Consider the following 17,402-nt stretch of genomic DNA (forward strand, 5'->3'; position numbering starts at 1 on the left):
ACTGAATGGGACCAACTCCACCTTCTCCTACGCAAGGCTAAGCTTCATGCAGCTGAATGTTGTGCACAGAGCATACCTGACAAGAACCCGAATGAGCAGGTTCTTCTCGGAGATGGAGGACAAATGTGAATGGTGTCAGCGGGTCCTGGCAAACCATGCCCACATGTTGTGGGTATGCCCCAGACTTGTCGAATTCTGCACAGACTATTTAGAGGCAATGTCCATGGTTATGAGGGTGGAGCCGTGCCCACAAATGGCAGTCTTCGGGGTATCGGACCAGCCAGAACTACTCATGGGGAAGAGGGTGGACGCCCTTGCCTTTGCTTCTCTAATCGGCCGCTGGAGAATCCTGCTCAGCTGGCGATCAGCAGCACCACCCACAGCTCAGACTGGCTGGCAGACCTATCGGAATTTCTCCACATGGAGAAGATCAAGTTCACCGTCCGAGGGTCAGAGGATGGTTCCCACAAAGTTTGGAGGCCAATCACCAACTTGTTCCAGGACCTGTTTGAAGCCAGCAGCCAATGGAACACTGGGGAGGGAGGGAGGTGGGCGTACGGGGGCCAACGGGATCACAGGGAGCAGGCAGGAAAAGTGGGGGAGGGGGATGGCTACTGGGACAAGGAGGGAGAACCAGAAACGAACTGACACAGAGAGCCTAGAACAAAAACACAAGAAGAGGAACCCCCAAGGGAAGGTTTAAAACAGGACAGGGAGTGCGTGGGGTGGAAGGGGGGAGGCCCATCAATGGGGGGGGGGGGGGGGGGGGGAGGGAGGGCACTGTCCACTTGCAAATAACAGATAACTCCCATTGTACAGTGAAGGGCCCAGGAAAGGACCCAGAAACGACGAGTGAAGGGGGCGGAGGGGAGGGACGGGAGATGGGGGGACGGGTGATGGGGTGACCGGCACAAAGGAAATTGACATGCACATTGTAATCGGCAGAGTTACCCTGACTGCTTGGATAGTGTATAATAAGCATTGCCACAAGTCTGCGACTCGATAAAAAAGAGGTGAAAAAAAACTGCCCCATCCAATCCCGCCTCAATTTAAAGTGTTCCTCATAATCCAGATGGGTTTCCTGTAATAAAGCTATGTTGACTTTCTCCGTAAGAAAGGAGAGGATCTTTTTCCTTCTGATAGGGTGATGGATGCCCCGTATATTCCTTGAGAAAATTTGCAGATTAACTGCCGCCATTAGTTAGGCGACAGCGAGACAGGAACAGATTTTCACACCACAATCGGGCGTGCGCCATTACCCCCTCCTCCAACTCTCTTTACACCAGAGGCACCAAAGTCTCCTCAAACTGCTCCTTTCACAGATAAAAGCCCCGTCTGTACCAGAGTAGGATAAAGTCAACAACACATAAACCCTCCCAAAAGAACAAAAATACAAAAGAATCATGACCACAATAGACCCAAGGGGACATTCCTCAATAAGACTGAGGACCCGGAGGATTAACCCCACGGCCAGACTGTCGTTACCCTCAGGATACCTTCTCCAAGATTAGGAGAAGAAAAGTAACTTTTGTAAATTGTTTTTACAGGATATTAGAAGAGGAGGAATTCCAGACAGAAATCTCAAACGTCACGTCTCAATCTGACTGAGTCTCTCAATTCCTTGGAACTGAATATCACCGGACTTTGAATCTAGAAGGAGAAATGTTTGTCTTTTCTGTCGGCTTCAAAACATCAGTGTGACTGGAAAAGCCCCGAGACACACACACCCGAGTGAGAGTGTTCCAGGGCACTGACTGTGGGAAGAGCTTTAACCAGTTACGCAGCCTGAAAAAACATCACACCATTCACAGCGGGAGAGACGTTACACGTGTTCTGTGTGTGGATGAGGCTTCAACTGATCGACAAACCTGGAGAGACACGAGGAGACCCGCACCCTGGAGAAACGGTGGAAATGTGGGGACTGTGGGAAGGGATTCGGGGCCCCATCTCTGCTGGAAGCTCATCGGCGCAGTCACACTGGGGAGAGGCCGTTCACCTGCTCTGTGTGTGAGAAGGGATTCATTCGGTTATTCGCCCTGCAGACACACCAGCGGGTTCACACTGGGGAGAGGCCGTTCGCCTGCTCTCAATGTGAGAAGGAATTCAGTGATTCATCCGCCCTGCAGATACATCAGCGAGTTCACACTGGGGAGAGGCCGTTCACCTGCTCTCAGTGTGAGAAGGGATTCACTACTTCATCCACCCTGCGGAGACACCAGCGAGTTCACACTGGGAAGAGGCCGTTCATCTGCTCTCGGTGTGAAAAGGGATTCATTCGGTTATCCAGCCTGCAGACACACCAGCGAGTTCACACTGGAGAGAGGCCGTTCACCTGCTCTCAGTGTGAGAAGGGATTCACTACTTCATCAAGCCTGCGGAGACACCAGCGAGTTCACACTGGGGAGAGGCCATTCATCTGCTCTCGGTGTGAAAAGGAATTCACTCGGTTATCCAGCCTGCTGGCACACAAGCGACTTCACACTGGGGAGAGGCCGTTCACCTGCTCTCAGTGTGAGAAGGGATTCACTCAATCATCCGACCTACGGAGACATCAGCGAGTTCACACTGAGGAGAGGCCGTTCACCTGCTCTCAGTGTGAGAAGGGATTCACTACTTCATCGAGCCTGCTGACACACCAGCGAGTTCACACTGGGGAGTGGCCGTTCACCTGCTCTCAGTGTGAGAAGGGATTCGCTCAGTTATCCCACCTGCAGAGACACCAGCGAGTTCACACTGGGGAGAAGCCATTCACCTGCTTTCAGTGTGAGAAGGGATTCACTCAGTTATCCCACCTGGAGAGCCACCAGCGAGTTCACACAGGGGAGAAGGCGTTAACCTGCTCTTAGTGAGAGAAGAGATTTAGATATCCATACACCCTGCAGGAACTCTAGCGAGTTCACACCTGGAAGAAGCCATTCACCTGCTCCGAGCAGGGGAGACATTCAATGATCCGTCCCAACTACGGAGACACTAGCGAGTTAATTCTGGTGAGAGACCATTCATCTGCTCTCAATGTGGGGAGGGGGTTTGTGATTCATCACACCTGTTGTGACTCCAACAATTTCACAATAAATTACAGATGTTGGCTCCGTTGTTGTTGTTTCTGCTCTCACTGACATCCAGGACTGCATTCTGTTCATTCTGACATCTGGTGAATGGTGATGATTGGAGGGTTTCTTTCTGCTGGACTGGCCGGTCTAACACCTCTGCCTCCGGTGGGCTGACCATTTTTGAGCCTCGTTGCGATTATCTGGTTCCAAGTTTGACGAGGAGCACAGAATGAAAAGGTGTTTGCAGGTTGGAAGATATTTAGTTCCCAAAGCAGCCACGTTGCCATGAAGATGGGCTATGGTGGTTACAGGGTTCTTTTGTCTAGTTTATCTGGGTGTTTCTCGCAGAAGGAAACTGTCATGGTATGAGGGGCAAGTTGTCTGGTAGATTGGGAAATTACAACAAACATATCACTGAAAGTGGCAACGCAGGTGGATAAGGAGCTAAGAAGGCAGACGGCATGCTTGTCTTCATTGGTCGGGGCATTGAGTATAAACATTGGCAAGTCATGCTGCAGCTGGATAGAACCTTAGTTAGGCCACACGTGGAATATTGCCTACAATTCTGGTCACCACATTACCTAAAGGATGTGGAGGCTTTGGAGAGAGTACAGAGGAGGTTTACCAGGATGTTGCCTGGTCTGGAGGGTATTAGCTATGAGGAGAGGTTGGATAAATTTGGATTGTTTTCACTCGAGCGACGGAGATTGAGGGACGATCTGATAAAAGTTTACACAATTCTGAGTGGCATGGACAGAGTGGATAGTCAGAAGCTTTTCCCAGGTTGGAAAAGTCAATTACCAGGTGACAGAGGTTTAAGGTGCGAGGGGAAAAGTTTTAAAAAACATTTTATTAAGGCATTTATGCTTTTATAACAATAAGCGATACAAATATAGTGAACATAGTTCAGTGCTTAAACATCCCTCCATCTCCCACTGCTCCCGCCTACTCTAGACACAACATAGCAGAACTCCCCCCTCTCCCATCACCCCCCCTCCCTTTATTGCCTCTGCTGGCAGTTTAGTTTTCTCTGAAGAAGTCGATAAACGGCTGCCACTTCCGAACGAACCCTAACGTTGATCCTCTCGGTGAACTTAATTTTCCCAAGTCTGAAGAAACCCAGGCATGTCGCTAACCCAAACGCCTGATTTCGGGGGCTTCGAGTCCCTCCATGCTAACAATATCCGTCTCCAGGCTACCAAGGAGACAAAGGCCAAGACGTCAGCCTCTCTCGCCCCCTGAACTCCTGGATCTTCCTCAACTCCAAAAATCACCACCTCTGGACTCGGCACCACCCTTGTTTTTAGCACAATGGACATGACATCCGCAAATCCCTGCCAGTGTCCCCTAAGCTTCAGGCATGCCCAAAACATGTGGACATGGTTTGCAGGCCCTCCCGCGCACTTCACACACCTGTCCTCTATCCCAAAAAACTTGCTCATCCGGGACACCGTCATGTGTGTCCGATGAACCACCTTGAATTGTACCAGGCTGAGCCTGGCACATGATGAGGACGTGTTGACTCTGTTCAGAGCATCTTCCCACAGACCCGCCTCTACCTCCCCTCCCAACTCATCTTCCCATTTACACTTTAGCTCACCTAACTGGGTTTCCTCCCACTCCATAAGTTCTCTGTAAATTTCTGAAACCTCCCCTGTGGATAACAGACCTGTGGATAACAGACCAAACTCCATCTGCAGCTTCTGCCGCTCCTTCAAGAACCCTGCCTCCGGGGCTTCAGAATACCTTCTGTCCACCTGGAGTATTTCCCTAACCAGCCTATCCATCTCTACCCGCTACACCTTCTCCCTATGAGCCCGTATCAAAATGAGCTCCCCCCTAACCACCGCCTTCAGCGCTTCCCACACCGCTGCTGCCGAAACCCCCCGTGTCATTTATCTCCAAATAATTCTGGATGGCCTCCCTCACCCACCCGCACACCCCCTCGTCCGCCAACAATCCTACATCCAATCTCCAGCGCGGTCGCTGACCCTACTCCTTGCTCACCCATAGATCCCGTAGTGCTCTGTGCGCCCTGTCCACCTAGTGTGGGGCATGATCCGATACAACAATCGCCAAATACTCGGTATCCACCACCCCCTCCAGCAAAGCCTTGTTCAAGATGAAAAAAATCAATCCGGGAATACACTTTGTGCACGTCACACCCCCCCCCCCCCCCCCCCACCACCACCATCAAATCTGCTCCATGAACCCCTTTAGCTCCTTTGCCACGGCTCGCACCGTCCCGGTCCTTGAACTCGACCGATCCAACCTCGGATCTATAACCGTATTGAAGTTCCACCCCCCCACCCCCGCCCCATGATCAGCTGATGCGAATCCAGGTCTGGAATCTTCCCCAACATCCGCCTCATAAACTCCGCGTCGTCCCAATTTGGTGCGTGAATATTCACTCATACCACCGGCAACCCTCCAGCTTCCCACTCACCTTGATATACCTACTCCCTGAGTCCGCCACTATATTCCCTACCTCAAATGACACCCACTTATTAATCAAGATCGCAACCCCCTGAGGGGCAGCATGCGGCGCAGTGGTTAGCACTGGGACTGCGGCGCTGAGGACCCGGGTTCGAATCCCGGCCCTGGGTCACTGTCCGTGTGGGGTTTGCACTTTCTCCCCATGTCTGCGTGGGTTTCACCCACACAACCCAAAGATGTGCAGGTTAGGTGGATTGGCCACGCTAAACTGCCCCTTAATTGGAGAAAAATGAATTGGGTACTCTAAATTTATATTAAAAAAAAGATTGCAACCCCCCCTAGTTTTTGAGTCTAGCCCCGAATGAAATATCTGCCCGACCCACCCGTTCCTCAGCCTAGTCTGATCCACTCCCCTCCGGTGTGTCTCTTGTAACATTGCCACGTCCGCCTTCAACCTCTTCAAATGCGGGAACACACGAGCCCTCTTGACCGGCCCATTCAGCACCTCTCACATTCCATGTGATTAGCCTGGTCGGGGGCATCCCCCTTCCCACCGCCGATCAACCATCACCCTTCTTAGGCCAGCCTCCAGCTCGCGTCCCGCGCCTCCTCAGGCCCGTGCCCTGGCACCCACTGTCATTGGCCTCCAATTTGTCTCCCAATGCCAGTCCCTCCCCTGTCAGCAGAACAATTCTCCCCCCCCCCCCCCACTAACAAAAGTGCAATCCCAACCCACCCATACTAAACTAGTCACCTGCTCGGCCCCCACTGAGCTAGCCCACCCAGCTAGCCTGGTAACCCCCGCCCATGGTGCCAAGCATCCTACTCCCCCATTGATCTCACCCCCCCCCCCTTCCCGCTCGAACAGACGTATGCAAAACATAACAATTCCCAACAAACACAAAGAAGAAAATTCCACCCACCATCCCCCCCACAAGAACAAAGTTAACCCGCATGCAAAACTGAACAGCGGCCCCAAAATTGGACAAAAACACTGCATACACAGCCCATAAAGAAAATAAATTTAGCAGCATAGGCACAGAATTACTCGCCCCCAAGTTCAATGTCCTCCATCACCTGCCAATCCCCTGTCCTTAACAAAGTTCTTCGCCTCATCAGGCGATCCAAAACAACGTTCTTGCCCTTTGTAAGTAACCCACAACGAGCTGGTTACAACGTGCCGAACTTCACCCCTTTCTTAAAGAGGCCGTTTTAACTTTGTTGAAGCTCAACCTTCTTTTGGCCAGTTCCGCACCCAAGTCGTGGTAAATGTGCAGCTCGTTATTTTCCCATTTACCGCAGCTCGTCTGCCTGGCCCACCTCAAGATCTGTTCCTTATCCAGGAACCGGGGCATTCGTACCACCATTAGTACCACCATCGCCCTCAGCGCCTCATTCAGCTGTGGCTTCCTTGCAAGTGCTCTGTGCGCCCTGCCCACCTCCAAGGGTCGAGTAAACCTTCCCCCAGCAGATTCTCGAACATAAGCGCCACGTATGCCCCTGCGTCCAATCCCTCAATGCCCTCTGAGAGGCCAACGATCCTCAGGTTCTGCCTGTGTGACCTGTCTCCAGATCCTCCACCTTCTCTTGCAGCCTATTCTGGTGGTCCCTCCACTGCCATCGCGGTTAGCTGGTCCTCGTGCTCAGCCACCGCCTCTTCCACCTTCTGGATCACCTGTCCCGGGGCTTCCAATCTTTGCCCCACCCGTTCAATCCCCGTCTTAATCGGGTCCAGGTACTCTTGTCTTTGCTTGGCGAAGCTCTGCTGAAGGAATTTCATCAGCTGCTCCATTGACCACTGGGCCGGCAATCCCAGTCCCTGAGCCTCCGCCATGTTTTCCTGTGCAGTCTTCACTCCCTTCTTTGCCCAACAATCTCTCCTTTCAGACCACTTCTGGTCCAAGACTCCATAAACTGGTGGGGGATTCTTCTCCTCTACCTCACCAGTCTCCAATTTTACCAATCAAATCCCCAATACGTCAGGGGAAAAGGTCCCAAAATTCCACCACGAGCGGGAGCTACCAAATAAACGACCTCTCACTCCATGGCCGCCACCGGAAGTCATCTTTGCCCTTCTTAAGCAACAAGAAGATGGACACCTGCCCCATCGTTTGCGGCAAGGCACCACTGTCCATTGCATCCTTGAACATTAACCATCAAAGGCGGCAGCCTATCCTTAAATCTTTTATAAAATTCAACTGGGAACCCATCTGGTCCCACTGCCTTCCCTGCCTGTATCCTCCCAATCGCCACCTTCACCTTCTCCACCCTTATCGGCTCCTACAACCCTGCCCTCTCCACCCCCCTCAACCTCGGGCACTCTAACCCACCCAGAAACTCCATCATCTCCCACTCCTCCTCTGGTGGCTCCGACTTACACAAGTCCCTATATAGCTCCTCGAACACCTTTATTAATCTGTTCCGGAGCCTTCACCAACTCCTCCATCCTGTGCCGCACCCGAACTAGCTCCCTTGCTGCAGCCTCCCTACATAGCTGACCCACACTCTTCCTTCTCCCCATACTTGGACAGCCCCACTCACCCTTCTCAGCTGATGCACCACTTTCCCTGTGGACAATAGGTCAAACCTCGCCTTCAACTCCTTCCTCTTTGCCAGGAGCCTTGGGTCCTGGTCCCCCACCTACCTCCCATCCACCTCCAAAATCTCTTCCATCAGTTGTTGGCGTTCCTCCCTCTCCTTCCTATCCACCTTGGCCTTAAACAGGATACCCCCACCCCCCCATGACCGCTTTCCGAGCCTCCCAAACCACCGGTGAAATGCTGAGCAGAATCTGAGTTGACACCTTGAACCACAATGTCTGAAGAATGGATCTGTGGTTAGAAGAAAGATGTCATTCGACAGTTCGAAGTAGAGTAAATTTGACCTGTCTGGGACACGGGTCAGAAGGAGAATAAGAACCAAGCCTCGAAGATTCCGTTTCAGCGACGACCGAGGATCAACCGGGACAAATGGGTGAGGCTCAGAGAATAGAACAGACCTCCGAGAGGAATGTGGCCAATTCAGTTCAAAGGGGTAATATCTACTTATGTCTGAAGCTCTGATATCACCTCGGTCAGAGTTTCCCCGGTGAGGGGAGCGGCCCCACCCGATGACCCAGTCCCGCCACCTTCCTTCCTGCAGGACTCACAGCAGCACTCGCCGGCGGGCCTTCGCTCGCCCCCTTCTTTCCAGCACCTTTCCTCTGGGAATTCGACATTCGTCGGCCTCCTTATGACTTCCCTCAACAACTCATCTAAAAACTACCCCGAAACCAGGCATAAACGTCCAAAAATCCGAGATTCTCACAGGAGCCACCTAACGTGTGACATCCACCGACATGTCGTCACCGGAAGTCCCCGGAATGAACAATATCAATATGACACCAGCATCAACATATTAACGACAGGCCATTCATCTGCTCTGTCTGTGGACAGAGCTTCTCTCAGTCAGGCAGCCTGCTGGCACTGGGGACAGGACATTGAAAAATGTTCCAGGAGTGGGATGGAATTCAGCCAATCCTCCAGCCTGTTCACACACCAGCGAGTTCAAACTGGGGAGCTGCTGTTTACATGTTCTCTGTGTGGATAGAGAGTCACTCACTCATCCCACTTCCTGACACACCAGCGACTTCATGTTTGACTGCAGGGGTTGGACTCTGCTGAGGGAAATATTCACTCTATCTGAGCCCCTCAGAATTACACACAACTCAATTCAATCTCCCCTCAGCCTCCTCTGTTCCAATGAGAACAACCCCAGCCTCTCCAATCTTTCCTCATAGTTAAAATTCTCCATCCTGGGTAACATCATCATAAATCCCCTCTGCAGCCTCTCTCGTGTGATCACATCCTTCCTGTAATGTGGTGACCAGAACTGTCCACAGTGCTCCGGCTGTGGTCTAACTGGTGTTTGATCTAGTTCCAGCACAATCTCCCTGTTCTTATATTCTTGGCCCTCGGTTACCAAAGGAAACTATCCCACCTGCCTTCCTAAGCACTGATAACAGAGAGTGAGAGGCAGCTGAGAGTGACAGGGAGAGAGAGGCAGCAGAGGGAAAGAGGGGCACCAGAGAGAGAGGGGAGCACCAGAGACTGAGAGAGAGAGGAGAGAAAAGAGATAGAGAGAGAGGCACCCTAGTCAGTAACAAAAATAAGTAATGAAATTGAGTTCAGACAGATCTGCATGAACTGACACCACTTTGTTGACAGATTAACAGTGTAATCACTGTACTTGAATCAATGTTATTCACTTTTGGAATTGAATGAATTAAGGGTCAGATTAACTATATCACCCCCAGTATCAGATAGGTATGTTTAATACAGGACAGGGTTAAACCCAGTGTCCAATATTAGAAGTCTCTGTGGCTGTTGGATGCCTGGTGTCACTGTACAGCTGACAAGTCCACAGCTTCAGTGAACTCGTCTACCCAGGGTCTGTTTTGAAACCTTCATCACAACATATTACCTGGTTAGCTATTTATATATGGTCATCATGGTCAGACAGCTAACACAAAGCTCAACCAGAAACTATGGTTCTTCTTTCTGCTGATTCCAGCTCCTACAAAAAGTGATGGCATCTCCAGCCCTCAGCTCAGTTGCTGGGCTGTCATTGACATGAGCAATAGAGAGACAGATGTTGAATGGGGAGTTGAAACTTGTAGCTCTAAATCAACTGTATAAGATTTATGCAAAGATCAGTAACTTTAAAAGATAAATTCTAAACCCAGTGAACAAATTAAAGAGCCATAAGGCAAAAACTTCAAGTTTTATAACTTTTACTGCAAAAAACTAGAAACAACAATGCCTGAACACTATTTTTATTCGGAATGTATCTCTTAAACTATGAATAGACTTTGCCCTTTTACTTTTTTTAAATTTTAGAGTACCCAATTTATTTTATCCAATTAGGGGGCAATTTACCATTGCCAATTCACCTACCTTGCACATCTTTGGGTTGTGGGGGTGAAACCCACGCAAACACGGGGAAAATGTGCAAACTCCACACGGACAGTGACCACGAGCCGGAATCGAACCTGGGACCACAACGCCATGAGGCAGCAGCACGAACCACAGCGCCACCGTGCTGTCACTTTGCCCTTTTACTTTAATGTGGTAATGCCGGCGTTGGACTGCGGTGAGCACAGTAAGAAGTCTTACAGCACCAGGATAAAGTCCAACAGGTTTGTTTTGAATCACTAGCTTTTGGAGCGCAGCTCCTTCCTCAAGTGAATGAAGAGGTGGGTTCCAGAAACATATATATAGACAAAGTCAATGATGCAAGATGATAATTTTGAATGCGAGTCTTTGCAGGTAATTAAGTCTTTACAGGTCCAGACAGAGTGACTGGAGAGAGGGATAATCACAGGTTAAAGAGATGTGAATTGTCTCAAGCCAGGACAGTTGGTAGGATTTCGCAAGCCCAGGCCACATGGTGGGGTGTGTGTGTGTGTGTGTGGGGGGGGGGGGGGGGGGGGGTGAAAAGTAATGCAACATGATTCCAAGGTCCCGGTTGAGGCCGTACTCATGTGTGGAACTTGGCTATAAGTTTCTGCTTGGCGATTCTGCATTGTCGCGCATCCTGAAGGCTGCCTTGGAGGTGCTACTCCCTCTTAATAATAATAATGTTTACTTTTGTCACAAGTAGGCTCACATTAACACCGCAATGGGGCAGCACGGTGGCACAGTGGTTAGCATTGCCGCCTCATGGCGCCGAGGTCCCAGTTTCGATCCCAGATCTGGGTCACTGTCCATGCCGAGGTTGCACATTCTCCCCGTGTTTGCTTGGGTTTTGCCCCCACAACCCAAAGATGTGCAGCCCAGGTGGATTGGCCACGCTAACTTGCCCCTTAATTTGAAAAAATGAATTGGGTACTTTAAATTTAAAAAAAACACGGCAAGGAAGTTACTGTGAAACTCCCCATGTCGCCACATTCTGGCACCTGTTAGGGTACACAGGAGAATTCAGAATGTTCAATTCACCTAACAGCACGTCTTTCAGGCATTCTAGAACGAGAGGTAATAGTCTTAGGATAAGATGGGCAGCATGGTAGCACAGTGCTTCACATCTCCAGGGTCCCAGGTTCGAATACGGCTTGGGTCACTGGCTGTGTGGAGTCTGCACATTCTCCCCGTGTCTGCGTAGGTTTTGTACGGATGCTCCGGTTTCCTCCCACAGTCCAAAGATGTGCAGGTTACGTGGATTAGCCATGATAAACGGTGGATTAGCCATGATAAATTGCCCTTAGTGTCCAAAAAGGTTAGGTGGGTTACGGGGATGGGGTGGACGCGTGGGCTGGGGTGGGGTGCTCTTTCCAGGGGCCGGTGCAGGCTCGATGGGCTGACTGCCCTCCTTCTGAACTGTAAATTCTATGATTCCACCGGGTGCTTCGGTTTCCTCCCATAAGCCCCGAAAGACGTGCTGTTCGATAATTTGGACATTCTGAATTCTCCCTCTGTGTGCCCGAACAGGTGCCAAAATGTGGCGACTAGGGGCTTTTCACAGTAACTGTGAAACCCGTACCAGCCTCCCCGAACAGGCGCCGGAATGTGGCGTCTCGGGGCTTTTCACAGTAACTTCATTTGAAGCCTACTTGTGACAATAAGCGATTTTCATTTTCACAACTTCATTGCAGTGTTAATGTAAGCCTACTTGTGACAATATAGATTATTTTTTAAAAGAGGTAGCAAATTCTAAAGAGTTGAGGAGAAACTGCTTCTCCCAAGGGCTGTGAATCTGTGGAATTCACTACCCCAGAGTGTGGTGGAGCTGGGACAGTGAGTACATTTAGGGAGGAGTTGGACAGATTTTTAATCGGGTTGAAGGGTTATACTCGATGGGCCAAATGGCCTAACTCTGCTCCTCTCTCTAATTAAAGGAGACATTGATTTGCTCCCAGATGTTGCCCAGAGGACGTTTTAGTTTGAAACTCATTGTCCAACCTCCACATTGTGACATCACAAAGGAGCTCGTCCTCTAAATCAACCAATCGGAATAAATCCGCTCCGCGGTGACGTCACTGCCCAGCACGTAGACGCGGAAGTACCGCCCCCACCCATTGTCCCCCTTCCCCCACATATCCTCCAGAAAAGGTTTCCAGGCAACCGGCTGATAGTGCCGGCCGTCGGTAAACTCCCCCTCCCCCTCTTTAATCCGGGACTCCGCATGTCTAAGGGAGGGGGAAGCTGCGCATGTGCAGGGGCGATCACTTCCGCGACCTTACCGCTGAGGTGTTGACCAATAGGAGGACCGGAAGGATTTTGCTCCTCTACCAATCAGCTCCCCCATTGTCTCAATGCGGAAGCTGGACATGGAGGTTTCTGCCGAGCAAAGCTGTTGTTCCTCGAACCCTGAATGAGCTTGAGCTTCACACAGACTAAAACTTCTCCCTGTCTCCAACATCTGTGAGTAAAACACTTTCTTTTCTCCCTGTTTCCATTTATTGTCTCATTCTGACCTTCAATTGGTGACTTGCAGCAACTGAAGGGAAAGGAAGTGAATCCAGGGAGGGTGCAGACTCTGCAAAGCTTGGCCCAGTTCCCTCTCTCTGGCTGTCTGAAAGACATTGACATCCTTTGCTCCCTCAGCTTGACACATTTATTTGTCTGGCTAAAATGATGGTCTCTTTCCTAATGTTCACATTTAAAGGGCTGGTTTCCCCAGGAGATGGCTGACATTTAAGGGGTCAGTAAACAGGACAAATCCAACCCAACCAATTACTTCCCTGTCGGAATACTCTGTCGGAATACTCTCCATCATCAGCAAAGTGATGCAAGGAGTCATTAACAGTGCCATCAAGTTGTACTCACTCAGCAAAACCTGCTCACGGACACTCAGTTTGGGTCCCACCAGGGCCACTCAGCTCCTGACCTCATTACAGCCTTGGTTCAATCATAGACAAAAAACCTGACTGCCAGAGGCGAGGTGAGAGTAACTGCCCTTGGCATCAAGGCAGCATTTGACCGAGCATGGCATCAAGGAGCCCCAGCTAAACTGGAGTCAATGGGAATCGGGGAAAACTCCCCGTTGGTTGGAGTCATACCTGGCACAAAGGAAGATGGTTGTGGTGGTTGGAGGTCAATCATCTCGGCTCCAGTTCCTCAGGGCACACTCCTCGGCCCAACCATCTTTAGCTGCTTCATCAGTGACCTCCTTTCATCATAAGGTGAGAAGTGGTGATGTTTGTGGATGACTGCACAATGTTCAGCACCATTCGTGACTCCTCAGATAATGAAGCAGTCCATGTCCAAATGCAGCATATCCTGCACAGTATCCAGATGTGGGCTGATAAGTGGCAAGTTACATTTGTCATACACGTGCCAGGCAATGACCACCTCCTGCAAAGGAGGATCTTACCACCGCCCTTGACATTCAGTGGCATTACCATCGCTGAATCCTCCACAACCAACATCCTGAGGATTACCATTGGCCAGATATTAATATGGTGACCACCAGGGCAGGTCAAAGACTACAGCGAGTAATGCACCTCCTGACCCCCAAAGCCTGTTCACCATATACAAGGCACAAGTCAGGCGTGTAATAGGATAATCAACACTTGCCTGGTTGAGTGCAGCTCCAACAACACTCAAGATGCTGCTCTACACCATCCAGAACAAAGCAGCCTGCTTTACTGCTCCTCATTCCACGAATATTCAGACCCTCCACCACCGACGAACAGTGGCAGCCGTGTATAGCATCGACAATGTGCACTGCAGTAACTCACCAAGGTTCCTCCGACAGCACCTTCCAAACCCACAACCACTACTATCTAGAAGGACAAGAGCAGCAGATACCTGGGAACCCCACCACCTGGAGGTTCACCTCCAAGTCACTTACCAGACGGACTTGGAAATATATCGCTGTTCCTTCATTGTTGCTGGGGTGACATCCTGGAACTCCCTCCCTAACAGCACAGGGGATGTACCTACAACTCAAGGACTGCAGCGGTTCAAGAAGGCAACTCATCACCACCTTGTGAAGGGCAACTATGGATGGGCAATAAATGCTGGCCTCATCATCGACGTCCACGCCCCGTAAATGCATTTTTAAACATTTTACATTGGACAGAGATATATCTAGTGTTATATGGAATGTGTTAGATATATTATTGATGGTTCTCCACTAAAATACATGTATTATTAGTTCTAGTTTTGTAATATAGTACTGTACCTACATATATTTCCAGTCATACAGTCATTGCAGCACTGACGGAATCCATTTGGGAACTTGGGTCAATGCTGACTCTCTGTACAACAATCCAGTCAGTCCCATTCCCCCTCGATATTCCTCTTCACCTGAATGCTTATTTTCTTCATATTTAATTTTGAATTATTGATGATCTCGACTTCCACAACCCTTGTGGGCAGTGGGTTCCTGATCATGACCACTCCATAACGAAATAAAATTCTTCCTCAGAATCACCCCATCTCTAATCAGTAAATATACTTAGATGGAGAGTTTCTTCTCTTGTACAGGTTGTAATGAGTTTAGATTTGTTGATCAGCATCAATCAGCACCTTCATAAGAATTTGGGAGAAAGGAAGTGAATCCAGTCTATATATTACACACATTTTTCGTCCAGTAACAGAGACAGAGATCTGTCTGGCAGCCTCTGTGTCCAGGACAGGAAGCAGTGAGCTTTGATCTGTCAATCAGCCTGGTTCAGTGCCTTCAGGAGAATTGGGAGGGTGAATATTAGATACAGCAGAGTGAGACTGGAGGGAGAGTGTGTGGAATCGAGATTTAGAGCATTTGAGGGAAAAAGAGAGAGCTAACAATGTTCGACAGAAACTAGAATTGTCTGTTCTGAATTTCTATCCTGTACTGACAGTGATGATTTTTGTAAAATCTTTTTACAGGAAGTTAGAACGAGAGGAGTTTGAGGTGGATATCTCAAACTAAATATCACGTCAAGAACTGGGAACCGAATATCATCGACCTTTGAATCTAGAAGGAGAAATGTTTGTCCATTCTAACTGCTTCAAGAGATTTTAAACATCGGTGTGTCTGGAAAAGCACTGGGACACACACACACACATCCCCCATGTGAGACTGTTACAGAGCACTGACTGTGGAAAGAGCTTTAACCAGTTACACGATCTGAAAAAATACTACACCATTCACATCAGGGAGAGACTGTGTACGTGTTCTGTGTGTGGACGAGGCTTCAACTGATCATCCAATGTGATCATCCGGACCATGGAGAAACCATGGAAATGTGAGGATTGTGGGAAGGGATTCAAAGGCCCATACGGACTGGAAAGGCATCAACGCAGTCACACTGGAGAGAGACCATTCACCTGCTCTGTGTGTGGGAAGGGATTCATAACCCCGCACGAGCTGGAAAGGCATCAACGCAGTCACACTGGAGAGAGGCCTTTTCCCTGCTCCCAGTGTGAAAAGGGATTCACTGACATTGGCAACTTGCGGAGACACGAACGAGTTCACACTGGGGAGAGGCCGTTCACCTGCTCTGACTGTGGGAAGGAATTCACTCAGTTATCCAGCCTGCAGAGACACCAGCGAGTTCACACTGGGGAAAGGCCATTCACCTGCTCTGTGTGTGATAAGGGATTCACTCGGTTAGCCCACCTGCAGAGACACCAGCGAGTTCACACCGGAGAGAGGCCATTCACCTGCACTGTGTGTGATAAGGGATTCACTCGGTTATCCAACCTGCAGGCACACCAGCGAGTTCACACCGGGGAGAAGCCGTTCATCTGCTCTGTGTGTGATAAGGGATTCACTCAATTATCCAACCTGCTGAGCCATTATGTCACTCACACCAAGAGCAGGCCCTTTAAATGCTCTGACTGTAGGAGGGGTTTCAAAAGCTCACAGCGACTGATGTCCCACCAGCGCATCCACACTGCACAAAGAGCTTTAGAACCTTCTCCAACCTGATGAAACACGAGCAAGCTCACACCGGGGAGAGCCCGTTCACCTCTCCGACTGGGAAAAGATTCACTCGGTCATCACTTGCTGAGCCACAATGTCACTCACACCAATGAAAGACCCTTTAAATGCTCCGACTGTGGGAGTGGGTTTAAAAGCTCTCGGGTACTGATGGAACACCAACGCATTTGCACTGAGGAGAAACTGTTCAGCTGCTCTCACTGCACAAAGAGGTTTCAAACATCATCCACACTGCGGAGACACCAGCGAGTTCACACTTCATTCACCTGCTCTGATTGTGGGAGGAGATTGAGTGATTCATCTGCCCTGTTGACACACCAACGAGTCCACACTGGAAAGAAGCCATTCACCTGCTCTCACTGTGGGGAGGGATTCACTCAGTCGTCCAACATGCTGAGACACCAAAGGGTTCACGAGTGATGTCGGGTTAGCTTCTGCTGTTAATCACATCCAGGACTGAACCTAGAGTGGGTGGAGGGGTTTGCCTCCTCGTCAACGCCTCCTGATGCTCGGACGTGGCGACCCTGGCGAACTCCTGCTTCCCGATCTGGAATACCCGACTGTGAAGTGCCGTCCATACTACCTTCCATGGAGTTCACTTCTGCCATCATCACGGCGGTCTACATCCCACCCCAGGCGGAAGTGAAGAAGGCGCTTGATGAATTGTAACCGCTATAAATAACAATGAAGCAGAATACCCAGAGGCCTTGTTCATCGTGGCCGGGGACTTCAACCAGGCCAACCTCCAGAGTGGACTGCCAAAATTCCACCAACACATCTCCTGTCCCGGCAGGGACCCCAACATCCTTGACTACTGCTACAGAAACATCAAGGGCGCCTGATGATCCATCCTGACTGCACTTTGGAAAATCGGACCACAAGATGGTGCTCCTTCTCCCGGCATACAAGCAGTAACTTAAGCGAGAGAATCCGGTTAAGAAGGTTGTGCAAATGCTGGTCTGAGGCAACAGAAGAGCTCCGACACAACTTTCTTGGAGTCAGTGACTG

At 50.0% G+C, this 17,402-nt stretch overlaps 1 protein-coding gene across 1 annotated transcript; it reads left to right on the plus strand.

Moving 5' to 3' along the window:
* Nucleotides 1-1,859: 1,859 nt before the first annotated feature.
* On the plus strand, nt 1,860-3,095 carry LOC140418009 (uncharacterized; the record flags this gene model as incomplete). The annotated part of the gene is made up of 1 exon (XM_072501440.1): nt 1,860-3,095. A coding segment is annotated over one exon (987 nt), but the record flags the coding sequence as incomplete, so codon positions are not given.
* Nucleotides 3,096-17,402: the final 14,307 nt, after the last annotated feature.

Source organism: Scyliorhinus torazame, chromosome 5 (genome assembly GCF_047496885.1).
Source record: "Scyliorhinus torazame isolate Kashiwa2021f chromosome 5, sScyTor2.1, whole genome shotgun sequence".
NCBI classification, from domain to species: domain Eukaryota; kingdom Metazoa; phylum Chordata; class Chondrichthyes; order Carcharhiniformes; family Scyliorhinidae; genus Scyliorhinus; species Scyliorhinus torazame.